Genomic DNA, 26,643 nt, shown 5'->3' with positions numbered 1-26,643 from the left:
AGAGACATATTGTGTATTTTATTATTATTATTAGTAATGTATAGGATCTTGTTGAGCGTCTGAGTATGTGTGTTGACTGACCTTGCCTTGTGCCACCAGTTCTCTCTGAGCTGCTGATGCAGATTTAACAAGAGCGCTAGTCGCTGCAGCGATGGACTTTGCTGCTTCTAATATCTGCTCCTCAAAATCCAGTGTCTCATCTGCCTGCTGAAAGTAAAACCACATATTAATTTAGACTTACAACTATAGTATGCAACAATAATAATACATTATTATCACTGTGTCAACTAGGGTTGTGACTAGGATTTTGTAAATACTAAAATCATGAGTCATGATCACAAAAAACAAAGTTTTTATAGTATGTGGAGTTTGTCATGAACGAACAGTTCATGACAAACTTGTACATTTTACTCCCCAACATGATGGTCTAATTTCTGTTTCAAAACCTTTTCTACACTGCCAGGAATAAACTTCCGGTGGGCGAATATTGATTCACATACTGATTTTTTTATTAGCCTAAAAATAAGTAGAATTTGCATACAGACAATATTTAAAGTAGCCTATAAAATATCCATAGAGTATAACATTTTATTGTAGTATTTAGCCCATTCCAGCTTCGTAAAACTCACAAAATACTGAGTGCATGACCTCAGTGTCCTCAATGGTAGCCACTGCCTAAATGTTCATTCTACTGCCAAATGTTCTTTCACAATCAGCACAATCGAACATGATGTTCCATTTCCCAAACCTGAACTAAACACCATTATGACGATCCCAGTGCATCAGTTCAGAGACGGCTAGTAAATCTCTGCCTCAGCAGTCATCAGCATGTGATTGACCACAGACCTCCATAAACACATAAGGCACACGTGGCTGGAGACAGGGCGGGACACTGTAGGAATATGTTTGATATATAGTTGGACTGAATAACAACCTAATATATCAAACATATCAGACAGAGCCCTGCAGAGAAGGCTTCCAGGTATACAACGGCTCAGAGAGGGATGGGGAGGCGGGACAAGGGAGCATGCTGGGAGCATCAGAGTCCTCCTTTTCTTAAAGTGTGAGCGGGACAAAGGAGCACAGAGGAGAGGGAGTAAAGAGGAGGAAGAATCCAAGCTGTTTCAGACAAATTATACCTGTTTCAATCTAAGGGGCTAGTTTACAGACCTTAGAGGGGCTTGATGCCTCTATGAATTGTGAGATTTGTTAGATCTGTCTCTTGAAAAAAAAAAGAAACTAAAGGAAGAACATTATCATAATTTCAAAAAAGCATATGTGGTCCTATGAAATGGTTTCAGACTACTTTGTGGACTACTTGAATGAGCTTTAAGGCTGGAATCCCTCTGAGCAATAATGTGTGCACAGTATATGAAAACAGGGCAAATATTTTAGCCAGTTTCTGACTTTAGGCGATAGTAAGGCATGCTCATGTAAAATAATTGAACTGTCCTCACAAGAGGGAATAAATGTAGTAGAATCCAGTGGTACTCTCCTGTTAAATGCTGTGTTGTAAAGCTTGTTTCCTGTTCGATCACTAGAGGGAGACACTGACAAACTAAAAAGAGGCAAAGCTTTTAACTCACTAATCCCTTTTCATAAACACAAAGGTCCTCATAAATGCAGTCTGTAGCTGTGGAATTATAGTGCGAGACAGAGCATTATACGGGCTTTATTAAAAGTGGGGTAGCCTAAATATGCTTTAATATATATTATATGTGCAGAGGGGTGAACTGATGCTCACTCTGTGTATAGGATGAGGTATAGAAAAGGGGGAAAACACTACAGGCACAGGAGGAAGAACAATGGGATCCAACTATCCAGTCTCCAGAGACAAATAAACAAACAACACAATCATGCAATACCACAAACACGACCCTGTATTACATACACACCAATATAAAACAAATATCACTTTCCAAGGGCACTATCACTACCATCTCCCAGGGGGACGAATAACAGCCTAAAAAAAAAGCCTCCCTCAGTTTAGTTTAGAAATTAGGAACACTGCAATACAATAAAGGAAATACGTTCAATAAGACGGAGGCCCTCTCTTTCGGAAAGGGTCACAACAGTTCATCACACATTTGAACTCTCCAACATAAGCCTGAGGACCCATCCGAGGACCCATAATTGCGTCTCCTGGCAACACAACTCAAAATAATGTCCAGAAGTGCCTTTGAAGAAAGTTTTCTGAGCATGAGATGTTAGCTCACCAGACCAGCTGTCTGAGTCGACATGGCAAGTGTAAGGAACAAACATTTTTTTTTCTCCTTTAATGACATCGAGATAGCTCCCCAGTCACTGAAAATAATGACTCCACTTCAAAGTCAGTGTCACCTTTTCCTACCTTTGGCTCACATCGACTCCCTGCTGATTAATGGCAAAAAGCTGTGCATGGGTTTTGAGGGTGGAAAGGGTTGAGAGGGGCACTTATACCTTGGGCTTGGCTCTGGGTTTCAGCTGCTCTAGTTTCTTGGCTGCAGCTTCAATGGACGCTGCTGCTCCAAGGAGCTCAGTCTCAGCGATGACAGTGGGGTCCTCGGGGTCCACACACTCTGAACCTGAAAGGGGTTGACACATACCAAGACATTGGTTTTCATATAAATACACACAAGTACAAAGGAAGTGTGCAACGTCATATTCAGAAAAGGCTCCTAACGTCACTTCCTGCAACCGGAGCATCAAAAGCCAATTTAAATTATTGGTGATATTGTTTGGCTACATGAATACATTTAGAATGATATTAGCCGATAAGTCAAACAGGATAATGTCAACATATTTATGAAGTGTAATGTATATATAGTAATTTAAAATATTAAGTAATGAAATATATAATCCTTTAGTGACAAACTTTGACCTGCCTAACAGCAGGCTGCACATGACTCTTACGACAGGTCTAGACCACTTGTACAATTTCCTCATAAGAGGAATTTTCAAAATACGAGAAAAATGGTGAATGCGGCGAGTTCTCCTAAATTACTCATTCAAGCCACTTCAGAATAAACATGTTTGTACAAGTGCTTGTGCTTGTCTTGCATGAGGCCCAATCATTCTGTTGATTTTATGTAACAAGAGGTCAAAATTATTCTTCAATAATAACTCATTCACACAATCCAGGCCTCACAGAGATGCTAAATCTCCCCCTACTTCAGCTGCAGAAAATGAGCTCTATGCACTCCAAAGAATTGTTTGCATTGTGACAGTAATGCCTCAAAGTTAAACAAGATAAACTAAAAGTTAGAAGAAATGCACATTTGATGGATCATTGTCTTTTTATTGTATTTTAAGTGCCCATAAAACGGAGCTGTTTGGGAACAGCTTGGTAAAGCAGATGGAACGATGTTTTCATAGATTATGTTGAGCTCTGGGGAAATCTGTTCTGCACCCCCACCCCCAAGCCATCTACTCCGCTACCCCCATCTGACTCTATGAAAGGTGATCTGGAGGAACAAAACACACCATATCCCACTTACCTCCATCTGAGGCGGCAATGGAAGAGAGGGGGAGAGAGAGGGAAAGAGCACATGGGACATTAGAGCGGTGAAGTGGATAGCCCCGCTGGGTCTCAGGCTATACGCTGGAATCAAATTATCATCCAAACACAATCTATTACTGCTGTCAGAGGCAGCAGTGCAGCTTCTATAGGAAACACTCTGCGTCATAACGATCTACAGAGCTTCGTTTCCACGGCAGTCACTCTACGCTGCGATGCGAATATTCTGAAGTAATTTTCATGACCTATCTTTATTACAGACGCAGACAGGTTTTGTGGTTTAACTCAATAACACCGTGACATTATTCATGCACAAGAGGATTAGGACTCCTTTGACTAATCTCTAACATCTCCACAATCCTGTCATGTTTTTTGTTTCGATTTACATTTTATAAAATTGACTTGCTTCCTCATGGAAATCCTTTTGCTTCAAACTGACTGTATTTTCCAATTACAGCTTTTCCTAGTTTTACACTGCGGTGGCTATAATGTCTCAATTTAAAATCTAAATCAGCTGCCAACAATTGTTGGACAGCACACACGCTTCTGTAAAATTCTGCCTCCAAATAAAATAACATTATTCTGTTTTATAAGGTACCATAAGCATTTGGAATCCTAAATATACATAGATGTCAAGTGTCCAATGGTCCATTTAATCTGTCAGAATGAGGTCACCAGAAACTAAAGGTTGTCAAGCCTGACTTTTGTTTGTGTGCATTGTGTAAGAGTGTGTGACAGTGTGTGTGTGGCCTCACCTTTCATGGCCTCAGCTGTCTGGACGAGCTCTGTCACACACGCTGCCACATGCTTTGAGTGGAAGGCCAGCTGCTGCTTCTGCTCGGGTATGGGCCTGTGCAGCACCTGAGAATACAAAAGCCCGCCAACACAGGAACAAGAGGCAAGAGTAAACGTAGTGTAGACGCGAGCGAGAGTGCAAAGATGATTAACATTCACGCGACTGCCAGGGATAGCTGATAAAAAAAGCATTTACAGTATACCTGCTCTGTAACTTTTCGGGCAATTTATGTAAAAACTACTCGGCAACACTAATGATTAACTTGAATATAGCGACAGCCCACTCTTTATATTCAACCACAAATTATAACACAAGTTACTTTTAGTGGCTAATGTCCTGCCAGAATCAACACGATGTACTCCTAACTAATTATATGAGCTAATTAATTAAGTTAATTAATACCTTGATTAACATGTTTTACATCTCAACACACTTGTCTTAACATAACGCATGGGGAGTGTTACTATGAAAAAAGGTTTTGCTGATTATTATGCAGTTTTATGCAACAAGGTGCTCAGAATTAAAATCGGATCCTCTTTATTAATTAAAGGTATTTCTAAGATGAATGTGGTAACAAACATGTGTATGAAGTGGGCATGAAGCAAATCTCAAGTCTTCAGTTTTGTCATTCATTTGTGAAAGCTGGTTATCATTCATGAGACATTCTTTCAAGGATAAGGCTGGCATTATTCTATAGTTTTCCTCCTGATAATGAGCCTCGGGGAAAGAACACCAACAATACTTTGGACTCCCCACCCCTGACTGTGACACTCAACCCCAAACCTATTTCTTCCTACAAAAACATCACCCTTTTAAAAACAGGACAACAATATATACATTTAGTTTTTATAAAGGGCTGCGTATTGCATTTCTTTGGGGCTTTTCCAGTCTTGTCCTTCAGTTTTTACAGCACGAGGACTGTGTACGGTATGTGGGATAGATCCCACACACACAAACATATCCCTCTTGATCTAGGTCTGTGGCACAGAGGAATAAGCTACATCAGGCTTTGGCTAAGATCAATTTATAAATATATTGGTAAAAGTAAATACCAGGATCCACTCATCCACACATTTACACGCACAAATGCAAGTCACTTCCATCCTTTATTCATGAGTCACGGGACTGTCTAAGTCTAACCTGCAGGACTTGCTCCAGAAGGTTGACGTATTCGGCTGTGCACTCAGAGCCGTACTGCAGGGCCTTGCTCCTCAATTCCTCGCCCACTTCTTGGTGGCAAGCTGCTTGCTGGAAGGGTGAGAAAACAATGTTGTGGTGTGAATTCAAAAAAAAGGACACAAACATTGCATTTCAATGTCCTGATACAAAAGTGAAAACAATCTATGTTAGGTCTGGAATATGCACATTATCTAGTGCCAATCACAAACCACATATTTTCGATGTTTTTGTGCTCTGCAGTCACTGAGGACATCCTGACTGCAGCTCCGACGACATTGAAAAATGACTGAGTCACTACCAGCATAAAGTAGACTCTAATGTCCTATCTGCTCCCAGCAGGCTGGGCTCACACGATGTCTGTGTGAGGCCTGTTCTGGCAGAGTGGTGTGGATTAGCACCTTGCAGGAAGTCAGCATATCGGTGATGGCTTTTCGGCTCAGGTTGGCAGTGGCGATCACATCCTCCTGCTGAGCAGAGTTTCCTGCGGCCACTGCCTTGGCCGTTGCTATAGTGATGCCCTTTGTCATGCGCATGAACTCCTCGGGTGTCGTGCACTTGTCCGGGACGTCCTTGGACTGGAACACCTGACATGATGAGAACCCAAAGACACAGGTAGTTGGATACATAGTAGGCATGACAGGGGCTCAGATATGTTAAAGACACGACAAATAACTTTTAACTGGTTATGAAAGAGCCTCAATTTAATACTGGTGACGCTATATGACCATCAGCAAGAATATTGGCTATTTCTAAGTTAAGTTATCCGTAGTAGCTTTAAAATAGATGGGAATATTCTAAGAGAAGAAATTAGGAAGTGCACACGTGAGGAAGACAGCACGTCTCGTGCTGTATAATTAGGCGTTCGCTAGACTGTGTTGAATACGGCTCTTGGTAAAGCCTCCTCTCGGGCTCGGGGTCCTCCGATAAGGATTAGCAGCAAATTACAAAGAAACAAGCTCTTGAAATCTTCCTCCTTTCTCACTTTGCCTGCGCCTGGTACCCAGACCCTGATAAGAGCTGTGAGAAACCTGCAGGGGCTGAGAGGGAAGGAGGAGGAAAGGAGCAGGACAGATAATAAAGGAAAAAGAACAAATAGCTCCCTTGTTATGTTCAGAATAATAGACGCAGATATCCCTGACCCTCTGTGAGACAGTTTTGCAAAGAAGCGGTGTCTCATCCCTTGACTCTCAAAAAGACAATCAAGAAGAGGTTCGGTCTGTGAGGAGCTCTTACCGTCAGCTCCTGCTTGATGCACTCAATAGTGGCCTCCAGTGCCCTCGTCCCGCGAGTCGCTTCATCCTCCACTGCCTTCACGGTTTTTAAAAGAGACGTTACGTTGGTCACCATGACCTGTCAAAGAAAGGGAGAAAGGATGAGGCTCACAGTCAGACCAGGAGGTGGAGCTCTTTCCCCTTAGCTGCAAAACAATAAAGTATATTTTATGCCTCCTTCTTTACTGATTCCAATACATATATTGAATATGTGTTGAAGGTGATATTCTAATGAAAATGAAAGACATCAGCTGCTCAACAAAAGAATGAAGGTTGCATTTCAAATCGAAAAGAGTATGATTTACTACTTGTAATACAGTTTATTGACTGACAGCTAGGATGGGAAAATAAATGATTCAAGTTCTGTTCATGGTGATACATTCTGTTCTGTCAGTGCTGCATTCAGCAAAGAGTGTATTATTAAGTTAGGAATTCCAGCAACATGATCACCAGGCGTTTGAGAGGGTCCCATTTGGAGGTCACCATATGTTGGAGGAACAGAAACAATCTGTCAACATGACCGGGTCCATGGGTGGCCCTAATTCCAATTAGATGAGAAAACATAAGGAACCCCATGCAACAGTTAGAGTTACATGCTGTTCTTGGGATGACAGTCGTGAGAACAATAAATAAATACTATGAGGACGTTTGCGGAAGACGAGCACATCTTTGGTCTCGAGGTATCTGAGGCTCTGTCACTGATTACATACTTTGATCTTTGTTTCTCTATTCAAGTGACCACAGCTGCACCAAGGTTACATGCAAAAAGGTCTGATCTCCAGTTTTCAGTTGTCAGCGGATGGCAGGAGTGACAGTGGTCATGACGATCAAGAGTTAAATGGCAACTCTCTCCCTTCTTCTGTATGAATAGTCCACTTTCTTCCAGCTCTTGGCGCCGGCTGGAGGTCAGTCTGGAGATTCAGTCTCCATAAGAAAAACATTAAATGTACACTTTGCCTGAAACTCTTAAACTTCTTAACAGTACCCTGCATTTGCTTTATAGTACACTTTTTGTGCACTTCATATGATAATTTTACTTTTTATTGATTTCACATTTTTGTTTCTCCATATTTTAATTCTATCTCTGTCTATTTACCGTACATACGTCATCTGTTGCATATCTGTATGTTCCCGAAGAGGAATCCTTCATGTGTTGCTTTTTTTGAGGTTTTGCCCATTTGTTTCACCTTTAATGTATTTTGTATTGGGTCTAATAATTGATTAAAACGCTCTGAGACTAATTTGTTTTTTTTAGCTATATAAATAAAACTGACTTGACGTGACACAAATACATTGTTAGCCTGTCTCAACAGTCACAATAGAGGGAGATATCATTCAGTATAGCATACCAACCCTCTCTCTCATACACAATTGCATGCACATACCTTCCAAACCCTGATAAGGACTGTCATATCATTCTTTTGAAAACTCCTTATTTGTGCAGCCAGATACGTCAATCAAAACAGAGAATATATATCTACATGCAGTATCCTCGCTCCGTGAGGAAGCATAAGCTGAAAAATAGATTGGAGACTCGCAGCACGGAAATCAATACACAGTTAAACCAGATATGACACTTGCCAAAGCAGTGCATTTCCCTTTACCTTGGCAGCGCTCTTCAGCTGATACATGGACGGGTCGTCAGCTGGCTTGCCAGCGGCACATTTGGTGGCACCGATGAGGTCGGCCAGAGCCTTTGCCACATCCCGCACCGCGTTGATCAGAACCACCTGAGGAGATAGATAGAGCTGGAATCAATACGGCACAATGGTCAGAGCATAGGTTTATCAGTAGCACCCTGGGGAGAGGATTTAACACTGCAGCTCTTATCACTCCCACCTACTGTAGTCATGATACTTCAGACTTAGTGAAGGGCAGAGATAGAGGCATACACACAGAGGAAAAGAGGAGACACAATGTGTATCAGATGAATCTGCAATTACACAGAGAATCTAATGCTGGGTGTACAGAAAGACATTCATTGTAGATGAATAATATTACAGAAAAGTACAATGATAATGGGTTATAATAGATGGTTAAAGCTCTGTGCAGCTGAATTAAAAAGCAATAACTGAGCTTTGTTAGAAATAAAAAGGCGTACAACTGTGACCACATATGGCTGAAACATCTGTGGTTGTATTAGACATTCTTTAGTGGAAATGTGTTTTAGATTTTTATCACCTGTGTCTCGGGGTCCTCAGAGCCCATGCTGGTCGCTCCCAGTTTAACCACCTCAGTGAGCTGGGTGATGGTCTTGGCTGAGGACTGGGCAGCCTGGGCCAGTTTCTCCTGGCTGGACGCAGCTCCAGCAACCAGCAGCTTGGTGTCCTCCACCAGCGCCTTGGCTGTCTTCAAGATGCTCTCCCTGAGGGACGGGACACATTGTGTCACAATCTGCTCCAAAGTCACACAATCAAGAACCAGCAATGTGAAAGGATGCTGTTGGTTTTCTAACAGAATGTGTGTTTAGCAAGGATTTTTAATTTACATCCATTATTTGAAATGCATCTGAATATTGAGTATTATTGGCAAACTGCACTGAGTGAGTCATCAAAAGAAAAAGGGAGCTCTGGTGTCACAATGTAAAAATAACTGAACTATTTAGATGTATTTCCTCTGTGCTCACGAAACCTATGAATCATATACACCTTTTTTTTTGTTTTAAACAAATTCAAACATGTATCTTTTTTGTTGATTAGAGGTTTTCATTTAACACATGTCTTGGTCAAGGTCATTGCACCTGTGGTCTGCAAAAGACTCTTCGTTCTCAGGGCTCAGGGTTCCAGCTGAGGCGAACATGATGGTGGTGTCCAGGTCAGCGATGATGCCAGAAACCGCGCTGGCTGCTGTGATACAGGCCTGGGTGCCTTTGTTCCCCGCCTGCAGTGCAGACAGTACCAAGGACACCTGGAACATGTCAAACATAGCATTAGATATGCAGAGAGGTCCTTCAAACATGCGGTTTTCAGAGGAGTTAAAAAAAAAAAACGTGCACATTTTTAATGATTAATCAGCAGCTTTTCCTCTTTGTAGGGTGTTGACAGAACATTTCTACATCAGGTGAGTGAGGTTGTAAGTGTTTAGAGGGAAAGATCTGAACGTGCTATAGGTTAAATGAGGACGCTGGGAGTGAGACAGACAGCAGGGTTAAACATGTATGAAATCAGAATCTGCTGCACAATCACATTTAAGCCGATGAGCCTGACTCTGCAAATCACGCATCTCCCTTGAAAACTGCTGTCTGCCCATCCTTCCTAAATAAAAGGAAAGCCCTAAGAGGTACATTTCAACAAAGGCACAGGTTTCACATCTCAGCAAACGGGAGACCACAAATGATTCAAGTTTGGTATGAGCCCTGAATCAAATCCTTTAAAGTGGAAAGAAATTCCAACGTGTGAGCAGCAAGGTTAGCAGCTTCCGGGGTCACAGCAGGAAGACATTATCATTAACTGCACAGTGTGAGGGTGATCAGGAGAGAATGCTCTCATGACCTGCATGACTGGTACAATAATACAGTAAAGCACCAGTTATTACCACCTAAAATAACATACATTAACCCTATATTCTTCTGACTCTATACTACTTCAACATTAAGGCTAAAGCTAAGCCTTAATAGCAAATAATGAATACAAAATAAAATACAAAGCATACCTGTCATTTACAGTATAGTGGTCACTTATTCACTCCTGAAAAGCTTATTCATAAATCTTGACGTTAGCACACGCCGATATGTTTTCTATCACTTTATTCAACTGTACTGAGAGATGAATGAAAAAAAAACAAATATAAACAAGCTTCCTTATGCATGAGTTATAGATGCTGTACCAGTTTCAGTCCACATAGCTTACCTTCTTCGTGACTGCGCGGGCACACTCGATGAGTTCCCTTTTGGAGAAGCTGTCCGTGGGGCTGAGCTGCAGGGCTCCAGCCTTCTGGACCATGTAGATACAGCCGTGGCCCAGTTCTTGCACCCGTGTCTTTATCTGGTAACCAACCTGAAAAGCATAACCAGGCATTGACTTACACTGCATCCATCTTCTCATTTGTGCCACTGTACTGCACAATTATGATCATATCCTAAACTGGCTCGTCTCTTATCCAGCGGGTGGATGAAAAATGATTTCAAGCACCCTCAGAGAGGGAACGCTGGCACTACACCTTTAATTTACAGACTGAGATTCACGGGTGGGTGGTACTTGATGATGAGCATCACTATAAGCTTTTAGATAGAGGCACAATGTCGCTATGGTAACCAGCAGGGTTTCTAGCAGCCTGTTAAACACAAGATATTGATAAGAGCTACGTGCGTATTAGCGAAATGTTTCCACACATTTTTGTGCTCTGGACTACACAGAAACGCTTTAAGGAAATACTGTGTGGGTGCTGAGAGCAATGGGGGCAGGATGCGCGTATTTCTGATTCATTTCACAGAGTCGGGAGCAGCCTTGAGGAAGGGGCGTCAATACAAAGAACAGCACACATCTGCTCTGGTCAGTGTGTGAGGAATACATCGGAAAGCATGTTTTTGGTGTAAAATGCAGACCTGCAGTAAGCTGATATTTCAGTCTGACATTTCAGGTGCTGAATTACAAAAAGATTTACGGCGTGATGTATTTATTATTCCCCACGTACTCCGTAGGACAGAGAGCGCGGCTTCTCACCTCCTCTGGCTCTGCAGTGGCTGCAGCAAGGCGTCCTTGGTGTGCTAGCTGTCCATAGTCCACTGTCACCTGAGAGGCAAGGCCGCCAAGCTCTTCAGGACAGGTTATTGACTTGGTCATCTGGCGACAGACAGGACAGACATCATCAGCAGAGGCAGATTAATGTTTCGGTGGCCCTACTGACACATATTGTCATTTTAGATCGGAAACATGATGGAAAACACACCCACACACAGAGTCAGGCATGAATATCTTACCATCTCCTGCGCAGTGATAGCGATGGCTTTGGAGAACTTCACCATGGTGGTCTGGTAGTCCACAAAGGAGCCCTCAGGTTCAGGAGGTGTTCCTTCATCCAGCTGTGAAGAGCAGCCATTTAGTACTTATCTATCTATAGTACATAGCACATAGCTATCCTATGTGTTTTTACACTAGGCACCCCAATTTACTGTATGTAAGACTTTTGATTTAGTTTGGTACCACTTTACAATAAAGCATACTGTAAAGGGTTTTGAGGTTTTAATTGATTATTCTATTCATTGTTCATAATTAGCCTGGTCTTAAAGCTTCTGTAAGAAGCTGTGAATTCCTGTATGATATTATTCTGTATTGTATAATTAACGCTTTATAGATTAGTATTATCTTTTGGTTCCAGGTTATCAGCGTATAATGAAGTGAAGGACTGTATTGTTGATCACCTGCCAATGCATATTGACTTGTTTTTATTGTGCAGATATTACTAATGAGTCCCTTGCATTTACTCATTTTTGAAAGATGGCTAAAGACCAAACTACAGCCCGAACATTAAACCTGAAGGGACAATATATACTCAAGTATTAGCTATTGTAAAGATATCTATCTATTGTATGTGTTGGCTCATACGCAGCAAGAAATTGCAGTACAGAAATGATCAAGATATGATTTATTAACCACGTCTCCATTATGCAGTTTTTCAACCAGAGAGCAATTGTATTTTTCACCTAAAAAATGTCTCAGAACATATCTTGGTTATAATTCTTAAAGAAATCCTTTTGCATGTGTATGTTTTGTGCTTAGGTTAAAAAATGAATACTTGATACATTATAGTTGAACTCTCAAATACCAATATTGGTATCAGAATCCAGTATCGGTCAGGCTATAGAACAAACATATGAAGTTTAGCATATTTATGACGGCAAACTTGATGGATATTAATGGAAGGATTTTCTCACATTACAATTTCATCTGCAGCTGAAAATATGAATACATTATAAATAAATTGACCATGACACCATGTAGCCTTATTCTAGAAGGTACATTATTGTGGGGGATAGTCCAAACTGAGGGTGATTAGTTTAAAGGTCGCTACAAAAGATAAATCAAGCTATGCTGGCAATACCAATATGTGCAACAATTTGGCAACCCACCTTCTTTTTATAGGTCAACATGTTAATTGATGTATAATTTCTTAACAATTAAAAAGCCATTAGTGGGAACATAGAAACCTTTTTTATGTTAGCATTCTTGTAAAATGGTTCCACTTTATATATGCTAATGGTGTTTTAATGATGCGTGCTCTGTTATGTTTAAGCTGAGGGTAAAATAAAAAAAATAAAAAGAAAGGAAGAAAAATGTAAATGAAGGATAAGACCTGAGACAAGTGAGAGTATGAGCAGATCATCGTCAATTATTAACTGTGCTGTCAACACTGTGACATGTCCCCCCAGCAGGATGAGTGACAGCTAACATCACCAGTGGGCTGTGGATTTAAAACGTGTCATCTACTGGACTAATGAGAGTCACTGACAAGGACACACTCACTGTGGAATTATTCTATCAGGGAAGGCTCATTTTGCCTTCAGACAAATAAGATGGGGAATAAGTGTCAACCTGAAATCCATTTAAAACCACCTGAGCAGACTTCTCGTGAGATGTTATGACACAAACGTGCATTTTCTATGAAAACACAATCGCTACTCACCCTGCCCATGGCCTCAGCGATGGACTCCACCATGCCCCCGACCATGCCCCCTTCACTGGCTGCCTCATTCATAGTCACCATGATGTCGTCCACGGCCTCCTTCATCAGCTGGGCTGCCTCGGAGATGGCATCGTGAGTGTGGGACGCCTGGGGACACAGTCAGCTAATTAACGTTTCTGTGACACTCCCTCGGTTTAGCCAGAAGGAAATTGATCAGCTTGACAACAGCTCCGGAGTGTCCCTACAGCTGGTAAGTACGCAGCGGTTCACTAGAGGACACCTTCAACAGGCTGGACTCTTGCTGCTGTAATTACTTGTACTATTCTATTTTCTAACAATTCAAACTTCGAGTTCAAAATGTAATAAAGTTCACACGCTATACACCAGTAATAACTTGAGGCAAAAGTTTTTCATGATCCCCTTAAACAAAAGATAAACCCTGGAAAAAAACATGACTACATTACTGTCTTGACCTGCTGATATGTAGCTTAATATCTCAGGTCACCCTCGAAATAGTGATCATGGTAGGCTAAACACACTGCAGCTTTATGAACTGCTTCGTACCTTTGGGTTTCCCCCGCCTTCCTTGGCAGCATAGAGCATCTGCAGGGCAGACTCAGACAGGGTCTTGCTCTGGTCTAGGATGGTCATCTGCTGCTGGTGGTCGTACAGCTTAGAGGCCAGGCCCACCGATGCCACAATGAGAGGATCGAAGTACCTCGCCAGCTGGGTCACCTGTGAGAACGAGTGATGTAGAGTGATGAAGAGTGATGAAGAGAGATGTCTGAGGAAGGGTTGGATTACAAGATAGAAAACAGACAGATTGTGTTTTTCTTTCTAAATCTAGAGGGGATGAAAGGATATATGGTCAGACCAGCACCTTGTGTCCGAGTTGGGCAGCTTCGCCTCGGGCCGCTGTGGAGACGGGATCAATCAGATGCCCAATCTCCTGCACAGAGGACGTTAGCTGCTCCTGAAGTGCCTGGTGAGTTACAACGGCAGAGAATTACGGTATAAGTCACACCAGAATGACTACAGATCCCATTAGGTTCTTTCACTCGGACAAGATAGAGCTGACGGGGTACTTGAACTCACTTCCATGGAGATATCATCTCTGCAGGGCAAGGTCTGCCCAACTGCAGCTAGGGAAGCATGCTCAATGTCCCGGATACACTTATTGATGTTATCAATGGAGTAATCACACTCCCTCTGTCCTGGTGCCTTGTCCCTATCATCAGGAATGTTGAAAAAATACATTCATTATTGTGCAATAAATATAGAATACAATTAAAAGTATAGATAATGGGAAAAAAAAAAATCCAAATTTAATTAAGAGGAATAGTTAAGACATTTTGAGAAATACTTCTTTCCCACTTTTCTGACGAGAGTTAGATGAGAAAATTGACACCACTTTCATATCTTTACTCAATATGAAGCTGCAGCAGACGATTAGCTGAGCTCAGCATACAGACTGGAAGCAGAGGGACAGCTTAAAAGGACTAAAAGAAACCTCTAACGCTCACTGGGTAACCTGTTCTATCTTGTTTGTTTAATCAAATGTAAAATAGACATGTTGTGGTTTTACAGGGATTTTGGCCGGGAGTGTTGTCATCACCATGAGGTCACCAGGCAACCATGTATGCATCTGATCTGGAGGATGATGATGATGATGATGAAGATAGAAGTGAGGAACTACCTTTGCTAGAATGTGTTGCAGATCCACCGCGGCTCATCATCTCACCACTGCTCTATAGCGTTCTCTAATCTATTACAAGGCAGCGGCAATCTCAACAGATATTAACAACTGTGGCAATTTATTGCTTAGCCGAGCAGATATCATAGGATAAGCCCTCTGGCTTCAGAAACATTTCTTTTCCCCTCTCACTGTGAGCAAACCATTATAAACTTTGACTCAGGATAATCCTGCAGGGACAGATGTGGCATTAGGTGGGATTAATACCAACCTGATGGAGGTGATGAGACTCTTGATGGAGTCAGAGACTGTCCTGGAGTGACCGGCCAGTATGGACCATGTGGGAGGGTCTTTGGGGTTGAGGACCAGCGAGCGGGCTGTTTCTAAAAGGTAAGTGGAGCTATCGAGCATGGAGCGGGCTGAACGCACAATAGGCTCCTGAGCTGCTGAGCCCTGTGGAAATGAAAAGATTAAGGCATGTGAAACAACAGCCCAGGTAGCAGCTCAACAGCAAAGACCTAGACACATTGGTATGACAGAGTTGTTAATATTCCTTGACTACCTTGAAGAGATCAAAGGTGCAATCAAAGAGAGGGATGAGATTAGAAAGACAGCTTTACACAGATGCAGGGAGAAACACCTTCAGTCTTTATGATCCGAGCCAAAGCCTCCCTCGACAATTAGATTAACAAGCTGAAGATTAGAGCAGCTGTGCTGAGAAAGAGTGCCGTTAAACACTGCCCTCCAATAGATTACAGCCATAAAGCTTTTACAGGACTGCTCCGCTAAGATTGAAAAAGAAAAATCCATCTTTTCCACTCTTTTCTTGACGTTAGAAGAAAAGGTAAAATTGGACCTCAATCCAATTCCCATGTTCGCTGTACAAACGTTTCTGTGTTGGCTTATACAAAAGTGTCTGTTGGAAGGGGACTGAGTGCAGAAGTCACAAACATCTTCAGGAAATGTCTCTAAGAGAAGCTTCAAGATCCTCTTTAGGATGTGTCGGAAAAAATGGCTAATAGGATGTTTCTGAAAATCTGATGAGAGATTGCCATTCATTCATTTCAGCTAAATAATGAGGAACTGTGGAAAGAATGAGAAAGAACGATCTAAATAAGGCGTTACAAACAAACAAAATGGATGACTACCTCATTGCTGATTTGCGCTGGGATGCTCGCAAACTCAGGGTTGTTGGCAAAGGTCGACAGGTTTTCTACAGCCTCAAGGAGTGGGTTCGTAGCAACACGGCATCTGTTTCTGTTGTCTTCTGAAAAATCCCCATCCGAGGCCTGAAACAAGACAACGCCATATGAATATTTGCCCATTTCCGTCATATTTTTGTAAGCGGCTGAATTATACACACATTCACAGCTTCTCACGGGACGAAAAGATTCTGGAACAAATTTACACTCAACGTTTTGATCAGTTGGGGAGTTGACCTTGATGGTTTTGACAAGGTTGGCTGTGGTGTTGGCCACCTCTTTGGCTGACTGGACAAACTGTCTCCTCGCCACGGGGTTGGAGGTTTTAGAAGAAGCCAGGCGGCAGGCGTTACAGAGGGCCGAGGTGTGCTTGGCTACAATTGTTGCTGCAGACAAAATCTGACAAACAAAGAAACATCAACAAATAGGCAGGCAGAGTTGTATGAATTGAGGCTTTCCGGTGAGGTGTGTAGAGTGAATAATGTATGACATTCAGGTCGATTTGAAGTTTTTCCAGCTTAATGAGCCATTTAATCACAGTCACTAAAGATCTACATAGTGCGCTGTACCATATGGCAGGGAATGGCCTTGTAATGTTTTCAGGCCCCACATGGACCTTCTTACCTGTGAGGGACTACTAGCTGGGTCTACTAAGTTCTGACAAGCCATCTGTATTGCCTGGTGGGCCTTTGCAAACTGGATGGGATCCACCAGCCCCTCGTGGCCTGACTGACTATTGGGATCAGACACGCCTACAAGATAAGAGGCCTACAGGGCAGAAAAGAAAAACAGAGTTATGTTAATGTATCAGTTTGTCACTAGACAGATTTCTTTATTGTCCTCCATGACTTCACTTGTTGTCACAGACAAGCTAACACACCCCCCACACACAGTCAACATTGTATGACATACATACATAAGTAGATGAATATATGACTAGATCCCTACATAGATTTATATTGTATACATTGTGCATACGCTTTGTTCAGGGGGAACAAAAGATCTGTCAGATGGGTGCCCTTTTCCAGACTCGCCAACTGAATGTTGCACGGCAGCGAGGACGTTATTTTACAGCGTTAGTAGAGAGAGCCTGTAAATCCTCAAATGAAACTGGCTCACTGTCACGCCTAGTGTCCTGCTCAGGTCTAAATGCCATTTATGAACGGATTCCACCCGGTCAAGATGTTTGCATTTCTGTTTATGTATTGTTTAGAAGGCAGTATCACCCTATTTTTTAAGGTTCAACAATTTGTTTTCCTGATTGAAATGTAACGTGGTTAATTTCAAGCATGTATTTAAAAAACAACAACAAATTAAGTAAAAAAAAGAGCTCAGACGAAAGCAGAAGCCTGGTAACTCAGAGTGATCAGATCTCACCTGTCCTGCAGCCTCCGTAAGCCCACACAGAGCTTTGGACGCCACACCCACGCTCTCCCCGAATGCCACCACATCACCGGTCTTACAGTGCTGTGAAATACCCGCCATTGACTCTCCGAGGACCTGGGGCATGGAGAAATGGAGAAAACCAGTACAAATTAGATCCTCAACTGATCAACTAAGTAAAATATCTCTGACAGTTGAAGTATATAGTTCAAACGATTATTTTAAAAGCCTGTACCTTTGAATTTTCCATGACGCTCTCGATGCAGTCAAAGTAGGAGAGTTCGTTGACAGGCTCGTTGGGATTATCTAGGAGACCTCTGACAGCCTGTACACAGACAGAGATGATAGGAACCGAAACTACACTGGACACACCACATCCCTGCTATATTACTCTTTTATCAACCACTTAGCTAAGAGAAGGGAAACACTATAAATGTAAATCAAACGGATGGAAACATACCGCCGTGATAAATAATGATAATCAAGCTTTTAAAATGCACAGCCTTATTGACATTTTCAGTTACTTGAGTATAAGTGAATGTAGGCTTCGGTATGCAAAAATTATCTGGTTCAACCAGTGTCACTAGTGCACTTACTACAGTTATGCTTTTAATGTCCATGTAAAGTTAATGTCTCTACGAGAGTAATGATAATAGATGGAAGGGAAAGGGTGAAAAATGCATCTAGTTTCCCTGATTAAAAACACACAGGCATGTACAGGCAACAAAATAACGGCCTGCGAGAAGGAAAGTCTGTGTGTGGTACAGTGCACGTGAGGACGGCTACCTCCAACTCCCTCAAGGCGTTGTCACACTCCTTTTGTCCTGCTGCTTGCTGGGTACAGAGCGTGATCAGCTGGTTAATGCTCTCCGTCACTGCCCTGAAACACACAGGCAGCCACACAGGCTTTTTAGCTCTCACATGTGTCCTCCACATGCACGCACAACCTGGCCTCGCTCACACATGATGCTTTAAGCTCTTCTACTCAAGCATGGCACTGCTGGCCTCTCACTGCGATAGGCTAACACAGGAGTGCCGAGATTGTCTTGAGTTTGTGTTCAGCTTTGCTGAGCACGGACAGGCGCTAGCCAAGGCTTCCATCTTCCTAATTAGACAGAGAGAAGTCAGTCAGGCCCAAAGCCCTACGGGACCAGCTGTTGGCTTCTCACTCCATACGTCCTCTAGCACTGCCTAACAGAGACAGCTTGGGAGTGGCATACAGATAACAGCAGATATAATTTTTGTGACATTTAGGTATAAAATCAGAATTTTACATAAATTGATGAAAGCTAAAATCTGAACTGGGATTCATGTTTTGGACAAAATGGCTCAGTTTACAAGCAAACACTGAGAACAGAGAATGTGTGATACATATCAGGTGCTATCGGCATCTTATCGCACCTTGCTGCCACAGCTAGAAGATTCTTAGCGTTGGCTGCACCTGGATCCACTGACAGAGACTTGGCAGCCAGCAGCAGCTTACTGGATGCCATGGAGATGTTCTTCAGATTACCAATGACTTGGAACTGGTCGTCCTTGCTCTGCACAAGCAAGGACAAAGAAATATACAGGTGATTTTTCAGATGCATTTTGAGTATTTACTGTATCGCAACAGCTGTCAAAAGATAAAGTATTGTAAAGAATGTATTTAAGACTCTATACCATCTCTATCCTCTTTACTCACTCAGCAGGCTGCTGAGCCTGATTAAAGCTGGGTGTCATGCTACATCAACTCCAATCCCAGAAGATCTCTCCAAATTAATGAGCAAAATAACCAGAACAAGAACATCACAAGATCTCATTACATCTGACTATGAATTAGACGAACAGGTCTAATTAACAAATGACTTAAACAGCTTAGGAAATAAAGTGTAACAAAGCTTGGCTACATGGCATTTAATTATTTTTGTCCATCAGGGTTTGAGCGCTCCTCTCCGTGTGTAAAGTACTGCTGACATTGGATCACAATGGAACCGTTTCAATAGAGTGTGGAGGGGATGGTATGATCATGAAACCTACATGGGTGTGTCCTGCCATCTCAATGCCAACATCCAGGAACTCATCAAAGTCTTGGCTGAACTTCCCCGAGGCCGCAGCCAGCTGGCTGCTCGTTCCACGGGACGAGTGGACGACCTCGCCTGCAGAGTGGTTGAGTTCAGCTGCTGTGTGGTTCAGATCACTCTGGGCCTCCTGGAATGTCTTACTGCAGGGAGGGAGCTTCAAAGACAAGACACACATCAATTTGGGAACACTGCAGAAGTCAAAGTCAAAGTCAGATGGAAATATCCTGTTCAGTTATGGGGTGGTATATTATTCACTTTATTTGGTTTAGTACAGATGTTTTTGTGTAAGTGCAAATACACTAAATGTCAAAAAAGTTGAGATGGGACTCACAATGTCCACCAGCAGTTTCTTGCTGGCTTCACCGATGCTTCTGAGGGCCATGTCAACATCCTTCTGGCCTGGCAGGCAATTCACACAATTATTCAGGGAGTGTGACACTGCTTTGGCCACCTGAAACACAGCACAGCGCTCTGTCAATGGACTGCCATTAGTCATTCTAACAATGTGACACACAATACAAAGTCCCAGAGAAAGGCTATAGGGGACAAACATCTCAAATGTAAATTGGGCGCACAGTAATCCCTGTCACTAATTTATGCTGCTGTCACAGATATAAGCCAAACAATATGTTTATCCCCTGAAGGGCTGCAGGAGAATGATCAGTCTTACTCTGGCACTCCTGAGGGAGGAATACCAGGCAGGAGAGAAAATAGCAACGCTTAGAGGGGATGATTGTTATGGAAAGAAGACATTTTTATAAATCAGCGGTGGAGAGAGAGAGAGGAACAATGTGATCGCTACATGAATATCATCCATATTACTGGGAGCTATGCTACCTGTGCCAGTCTCTGCTGACTCTCTGCGTCTCCTGGATGAACCAGGGCCTGATGGGATTCATGGATCAGCATGGCCGAGCCCTCCATGACACACTGGGCTGAGTCTAGCATCGCAGCTGCTGCCTGAGGCTCCTTGGTGCTGGCTGCCACACCTCTGGCTGCTTGAGCCAATGTCCTTAAAGCCTGAGCAGTTTCTCTGGCAGCCACACCTGCGAACAAACACATTGTGTAATTTCGATCATAAGGAACCAAGATGGATGAAATATCAGGAAGCAAAACAAAATCAGTATAATAACAGTATCTGTAAATACAAGAAAGTGAACATACAGTCTGATAATCCATCATAATATTCATATAACAAAGGTGTAATATTTAATAGATATGAAGGAAATGCTATGTAGTGAGCGTAAGTAACCATGTTTCTGAACAAATCGAAACTGACGTTTTACTAAACATTAATTTCAATCTCATTAGTTTTACTTTGCAGCAGTGCTGTTTAAGCAATACAAACTGAGAGGTATGTGCATTTCCTGTCTTTACTATAATTGTAATTGCATTGTGCAAATCAGCTGGCAGGGGCTAGCCATACCACACTGAGAACAAACTGTGATGCTGAAAGGCCCTCATTGTTTAAATAAATGAGTTAATATAATAAATACGGCTCCACGTGGGAGGTGCCCTTAACTTATTATAAACAGAGCCGAGAAGAAAAGCATCAAATTGCATTAACCAGCCAAGTGGAGCCATTTGCTGATGGAATGTTAAATCTAGTGAAAATAAGATTAATGAGTAGTGAGCAGCACTGTGGGCCACAGCATGAAGTGCTAGCGGGAGCGTTCATTGTTAGAAAATCTTTTCTCTATCTGTCTTCATCTCTTCTCCCCTGAGATCCTCAATTGGGCCAGAACTGACGGCAGAACAGTCGAGCCATGCTGGATTCAAAAGGGCTCAGTTTAAGGCAATAGTGATGGTACAAATAAAGGAGTTATAATTTGCCCTGCCTGCTTTATCCTCACACTCCCACTTGGCACAATTTAAAGAAAAAGTTTTTGTTATTAAAATGTACAGTCAGCAATCCACATATATATGTTATATCTGGCAATGCAACTACTCTAGACAGCTACTTAAGCTCTTGAGACCTGCTTTCTGTGTTCGTCCAATGCACTTCTTTTACCTGTATAATGTTCATTTCCCTGTGCAGCACATGTCAGCAACTGGGCCATGGAGGAGCCCACAGCCTTAGACGTACTTCCTAAATCCTGAGCACATTTCTCCAGCTGTGAGAGCAAAAGAACAGACAAATAAACCATTTGATTTATAGTTGTGATCTCCTCATTGTGCCAATTAAACTTTAAAGCAGACGTTTCTACTGTTATGTACCGACCGACTCCCCAGGAAGAGGTTTGAGTTGGCCATCAATGACGGACATCTTCGCGTCCTGAAGCTCACTCTTCAGTGTCTGTACAGTTTTGAGGGCTGAATCGATCTCCAGTGGACCACAGGCTTCATGGGCCTTTAAACGACACAAACACACACACACACATACAGTAAATGTTCCTCACAAGCACCCATCCATTATGCAGTGCAGACAGGATGCCAGCCTATATGCTGTGCTTGGTATCTCTAAATGAGATCAAAGAACTGGGCTTACCTAAGTGCAGCCTTACAACAAACAACGGATAGCAACACATTTCGTACATCAATGAGATGACTCCTGCTTTCTCTAACAGCGGTAGATACCTTCAGGGTTGCCGTCCTGAGCTCGGCAAGGCAGGTAGCCAAGTTTTTGGCACATTGTCCCAGTTGCATAGCAGCAGCCTGATCGGCCACCGTGGGAACTGCTGACTTTGCAGACGTCACCATCTTACTGCCGGGCTGAGCCATGGCGACAGAAAAACAACAACAACACTTCATAAGCACTAAAGAAGCAGTGTTTGAATGTGTATCTGATGACAGAGAGGTTAAGAGTAGCTGACTGTGTCATGGTGAAAGGCCTCACCTGTAAGAAGGTCTGGCTGGCCATGATGAGGGATAGCTGGGCACCAAGCTCCTCAGGCTGAGCCTGGCTGCTCCTCATCCCCTGCACCAACTGGGGAATGCTATCGGCTACTCCCTGCATTAAAACACACGAATAATGTATGCTTCATATCCACATCATGATGATTGAAAGAGCTGCATATAACAAATATTATAAGGATGTTTTATTCATTGATTTCACTTTTTTTTAATACATCAGTAACAAGAGTACATGATCATACCTTGCAGCTGTGTACTAGCTGTTGATGTGAGGCGGTATTTTTGTTGGAAGCAGCAGCATTTTGGGCAGCTGCAATGGTCTGAGTAGCTGCAGCCGCTGCCTGCTTAGCGGCTATCTGTTCAAATGATACAAATGGAAATCACGAGAGTACCAATTACTTTTGCTCTGTGCAGTATTATTAGAGAGAAATGGGTGGGATTGCAGTGCTCAATCTTTATTTCATGGGATGTTCAGCTCTTCTTTCCCCTTGCAATGCTTCCAAAACTAAAGCACTGAAAACACATTGCTTAGCTCACATTAATTCATAGACACAAGACTAGCTTTGAAGTGATGACAAGATTGAAAGCAGGGGGAGAAGACATTCCTTGTTGAGTCGATGAGGAGGCAAGGAGGATAAAAGAGAGCCAGAACACATGATACCATTATACTGACAGAAAAAAAAGAAACAAGACTGAACTGCATGTAGAACTGACATGCTAGGTAGGAGTAACATTTTCTACCTAAAGCATGTGCACATCTGCACAGCAGCTGGATGAAAGTCTGTCAGGAGACAACAGGTAAGTTTAATGGGGTCTTAAGGGGTGACTATGATAATTGTTACATGCACACTTGCAGATTACTGACACTTTAGTATTCAATGGCTCACACATTTGCTTGATTGAGGTGACCATTAGCACCATTACTGTGACCATCTGATGCAAGGAGGCAGACTGAGATATATGTCTGATAGCAGCCCTGGGTAATGCATAGTTTATGTGCCTAGGAAATTGAACATTGGGTGCTCTCGGGGGGGACATCACTAATGGGATTTATAGCTCATTGCGATGGGAAAAGAGAAAAAGTGCAGACAAATATACTAAATGGGCCACATTTGTACCGGGATTTCATTATCGGTATTGGCATATTTTTCCATTAGCTTAATGTATAAACTCTCCATTTATTTCCAATATCTTTGTACTGAAGAGATGAATAAATGGGGGAAAGAGATATTTATATGACATCTTTGTCGGTATGGAGAAGCAAGGAGCAGTGTTTTGTTTCAATCAAGATGAGAACTCGTTGACTCACCTCCAGCCTGTTGACCAGTTTTTTCTTTATCGCGTTCTGAGCTGCAGCATTAGTGGCTACACGAAGCCCTTCAGCTGCCTCTCGAAGCCTCTGCTGCTGGTCCTCATTCTCTGGGTAAGCAGCCGCCCCCTAAGAGCACATACACACATGACAATGACACGTATAATACAGCATACAACAATAGTTATTCAGACCTCAGCAATGAAAGTTTAACAACTGTGGTTAACATCATTGTGCAATAGATGCAAATAGGCATTTAGCTCTGTCTGCTTCTGGCAGTTTCCAAGGAAACCGTCAGTGCCAGATTGCCACTTCCTCTTTGAAAATGGCAGCGATATAGTTATTAATATGTCGCAGATCAAAAACATCTATTGTGCCATAGGCAGCATTTCGATTGTCTGGGTATTTCACACTGATAGCATCCTGCTCGACAGTGCCAGGGGCTTATTAAGAGCCACTGATACTGGACCCTTTTATTTTGAATGTGAAATGATGCTGGTAGCTAAAGTAGTGCATACAGTAATGCCAACATTAGTATTCTATCAAATGAAAGCAAGTTAGCTAAGTTCATCTTATCATGCATTCAGTATATGACATTAGACATGCAAGAACACCCTCCTTATTAAAAAAAGAGAAAAAGAGAATAAAATGCACAATGTCAACAGTTGTGGATCATACTGATGTAACAGGGTTAAACCAACTATCAACTCTTCTGTATTACGTATAAAGCACCAATCAAACTAAAGAAAAGATAATCTTATAGTGACAGAAAGCAGAAACATTTGATTTTTAACTTGAGGTATTTAAGTAAATTGCATTACTAGTTAAACACTGTTACCTTAGCTGCCTCCACCATCCGAGCTGTGGCATCAGCCAAAAGTTTGGCTGCAGCCAGCAGTTTCTTGGAGTTGTCAACATCAACTTCTGCCTCTGCATCAGATCTCATGGCATTGACCAAGTCGGAGGTGGCCTGGGCTAACACCCTAGCCTGACGCACCATCTCACCTGTTCACACATACAGTAAGTGAGTACATAAGGGCAGATACACCGCACAACTAGGATAGCAGCACAAATACAAGCCCACATTACAGATGAAATTCAGTTTTTGCCGCAAAGCTGATTTGATGTTTTTCCATGAATCCTGTTTGTTGTGCAGATTGTTTGAGATTTGTATCTATTTCGAGTGCCAGAACTTTTTGAAACTAATGTTTACATTTCAGAGTTGTCATCATTCATTTAGCTAATATATTTTCTGGATATTCAGTTGAGGCTGCAGAGATAAAATGACCAGTGGAAATGTCTATTTTTGACTAATCAGGCGACTCCCAATACAAATTTGAAGATACACCATGCGTGTAATTGATGCAAAAATCCTGTACACTGAGCGTAATACAACCAGATATATTAAAAGGACACCCATTTTAAGAAGAAACGGAAATGGATTGTCTGACAGTTGACAAATTAATAATATCTTATGGTTTATATTGTCATGTCACCCAACCATTGTGCGTCACTAAGACATTTCTGTAAATGTCACAATCACTGCTTCATTAACTTTTATAAGTAGCTGAAGGTGAGTCATCCTCTCTCACAGAAATCAGAGTCTTTGCAATATATGTAACATCTCCCCACACATCTGCTATAAAAAACTGTTTCCTCCAGCTCGAAATAACTCACCCAGAGAAGTCTGTGAGAAAAGACAAGACATCTAGGTTCCATACAACCTACAGCCAATGGCTTTGGAAATCATCCAATACACTATCTGTAGAATAGCATCTCTCATCACTGAATGTTGATCTTTTGCCACATTGTTTTCTTCATGTTGATTTATAGAAAGTCAAAAGTTTGTCCCTCCAAAAATGCCCCTCCTCATGTGTTTCTTCTGAAGTTTCAAAGCCTCCCTGATGCTGATTGAGACCAGATTGAGAGCTCTGTAGTGGTTTTGGATGACATGTTTCTTACAACCCCTTGAGAATTGGCTGGGTTTGGAATTTCTTCAGCCTCATGGTTCGAACCATAACAAATATCCTGAGCTTCGACAACGTTTCACAGGATCTTTAGGCCACTTAACATGGACACAAATGCAAACAATATCTGAAGGCCCTCTTCTGCACCCAAAACACATGACAACATGTTAAGTGAAAGCAGGTAATCCTACTTATTAAAGATCACCTGATCACTTTTTTTCTTTTTTTTTTGTTTTACTGTAAATCCTTGTGAGAAAACTGAAGAGAAAAACAACTTTAATACAAAGCCTTTTGAACTGGACATTACCCATAACATTCTCTAGCCTAGAGCACTTCTTTTTGTACTCACCAGCATCACCCATAGAAGTGAAAATGTTTTCTGTCACATTCATGATCGTGTCTGTGGCCTGGTCGTAACGTCCGATGGGCTCTCCACAGCTGGCGTAGTGGCGGACGTGCTGCAGCAGGTCGCTGAGGGCCTGGCTCACCACCCCGGCTGCTGCCCCGACTTGCTTCAGCAGCTCGCCGTCGTCGCTGGCCGAGCGGCAAGCCTTGACGCAGGTTTCCACGGAGCGGTCCACCAGCTTTCCGGCCTCGACAAGCTGCTCCTGACACACTGGGGAGCTGATGGTTGGGCTCACCACCTGCACCATAAACAGTCGTTAAGCAGGAACTGAGGATAATTACGAGAGTTATGACTATTATGATATTAGACAAACTGTCACAGTAACGCACAAGAATTCAGGCCTTTAGAAAATGAAAAGGTAAATCGTTATTCAGTCACTTCTGATAAATAAGTCACTTATTTTG

General features: G+C 42.3%; 1 protein-coding gene across 1 annotated transcript in view; it reads right to left on the bottom strand.

Moving 5' to 3' along the window:
- Positions 1 to 26,643, bottom strand: part of tln2b (talin 2b) — a 75,298-nt gene that overhangs the window by 3,838 nt on the left and 44,817 nt on the right. Inside the window, exons 19-53 of the mRNA XM_079163049.1 lie at positions 26,183 to 26,477; positions 24,705 to 24,871; positions 23,867 to 23,995; positions 22,800 to 22,913; positions 22,541 to 22,654; positions 22,282 to 22,416; positions 21,926 to 22,054; positions 21,716 to 21,818; positions 20,542 to 20,750; positions 20,036 to 20,155; positions 19,661 to 19,858; positions 19,043 to 19,182; positions 18,428 to 18,521; positions 17,877 to 17,966; positions 17,636 to 17,758; positions 16,883 to 17,026; positions 16,496 to 16,657; positions 16,205 to 16,345; positions 15,328 to 15,509; positions 14,459 to 14,591; positions 14,244 to 14,345; positions 13,928 to 14,098; positions 13,364 to 13,510; positions 11,661 to 11,762; positions 11,404 to 11,523; positions 10,591 to 10,737; positions 9,483 to 9,649; positions 8,924 to 9,107; positions 8,347 to 8,472; positions 6,705 to 6,821; positions 5,870 to 6,055; positions 5,433 to 5,540; positions 4,252 to 4,357; positions 2,440 to 2,564; positions 82 to 207 (exon numbers count right to left, since the gene is read on the bottom strand). Of these exons, the coding sequence (XP_079019175.1) occupies positions 82 to 207; positions 2,440 to 2,564; positions 4,252 to 4,357; positions 5,433 to 5,540; positions 5,870 to 6,055; positions 6,705 to 6,821; positions 8,347 to 8,472; positions 8,924 to 9,107; positions 9,483 to 9,649; positions 10,591 to 10,737; positions 11,404 to 11,523; positions 11,661 to 11,762; positions 13,364 to 13,510; positions 13,928 to 14,098; positions 14,244 to 14,345; positions 14,459 to 14,591; positions 15,328 to 15,509; positions 16,205 to 16,345; positions 16,496 to 16,657; positions 16,883 to 17,026; positions 17,636 to 17,758; positions 17,877 to 17,966; positions 18,428 to 18,521; positions 19,043 to 19,182; positions 19,661 to 19,858; positions 20,036 to 20,155; positions 20,542 to 20,750; positions 21,716 to 21,818; positions 21,926 to 22,054; positions 22,282 to 22,416; positions 22,541 to 22,654; positions 22,800 to 22,913; positions 23,867 to 23,995; positions 24,705 to 24,871; positions 26,183 to 26,477 (4,956 nt within the window). The remainder of the gene's footprint in view (positions 1 to 81; positions 208 to 2,439; positions 2,565 to 4,251; positions 4,358 to 5,432; positions 5,541 to 5,869; positions 6,056 to 6,704; positions 6,822 to 8,346; positions 8,473 to 8,923; positions 9,108 to 9,482; positions 9,650 to 10,590; positions 10,738 to 11,403; positions 11,524 to 11,660; positions 11,763 to 13,363; positions 13,511 to 13,927; positions 14,099 to 14,243; positions 14,346 to 14,458; positions 14,592 to 15,327; positions 15,510 to 16,204; positions 16,346 to 16,495; positions 16,658 to 16,882; positions 17,027 to 17,635; positions 17,759 to 17,876; positions 17,967 to 18,427; positions 18,522 to 19,042; positions 19,183 to 19,660; positions 19,859 to 20,035; positions 20,156 to 20,541; positions 20,751 to 21,715; positions 21,819 to 21,925; positions 22,055 to 22,281; positions 22,417 to 22,540; positions 22,655 to 22,799; positions 22,914 to 23,866; positions 23,996 to 24,704; positions 24,872 to 26,182; positions 26,478 to 26,643) is intronic.

This window comes from Pholis gunnellus, assembly GCF_910591455.1.
Source record: "Pholis gunnellus genome assembly, chromosome: 7".
Classification (NCBI taxonomy): domain Eukaryota; kingdom Metazoa; phylum Chordata; class Actinopteri; order Perciformes; family Pholidae; genus Pholis; species Pholis gunnellus.
This window is presented reverse-complemented; position numbering and strand designations above follow the sequence as displayed.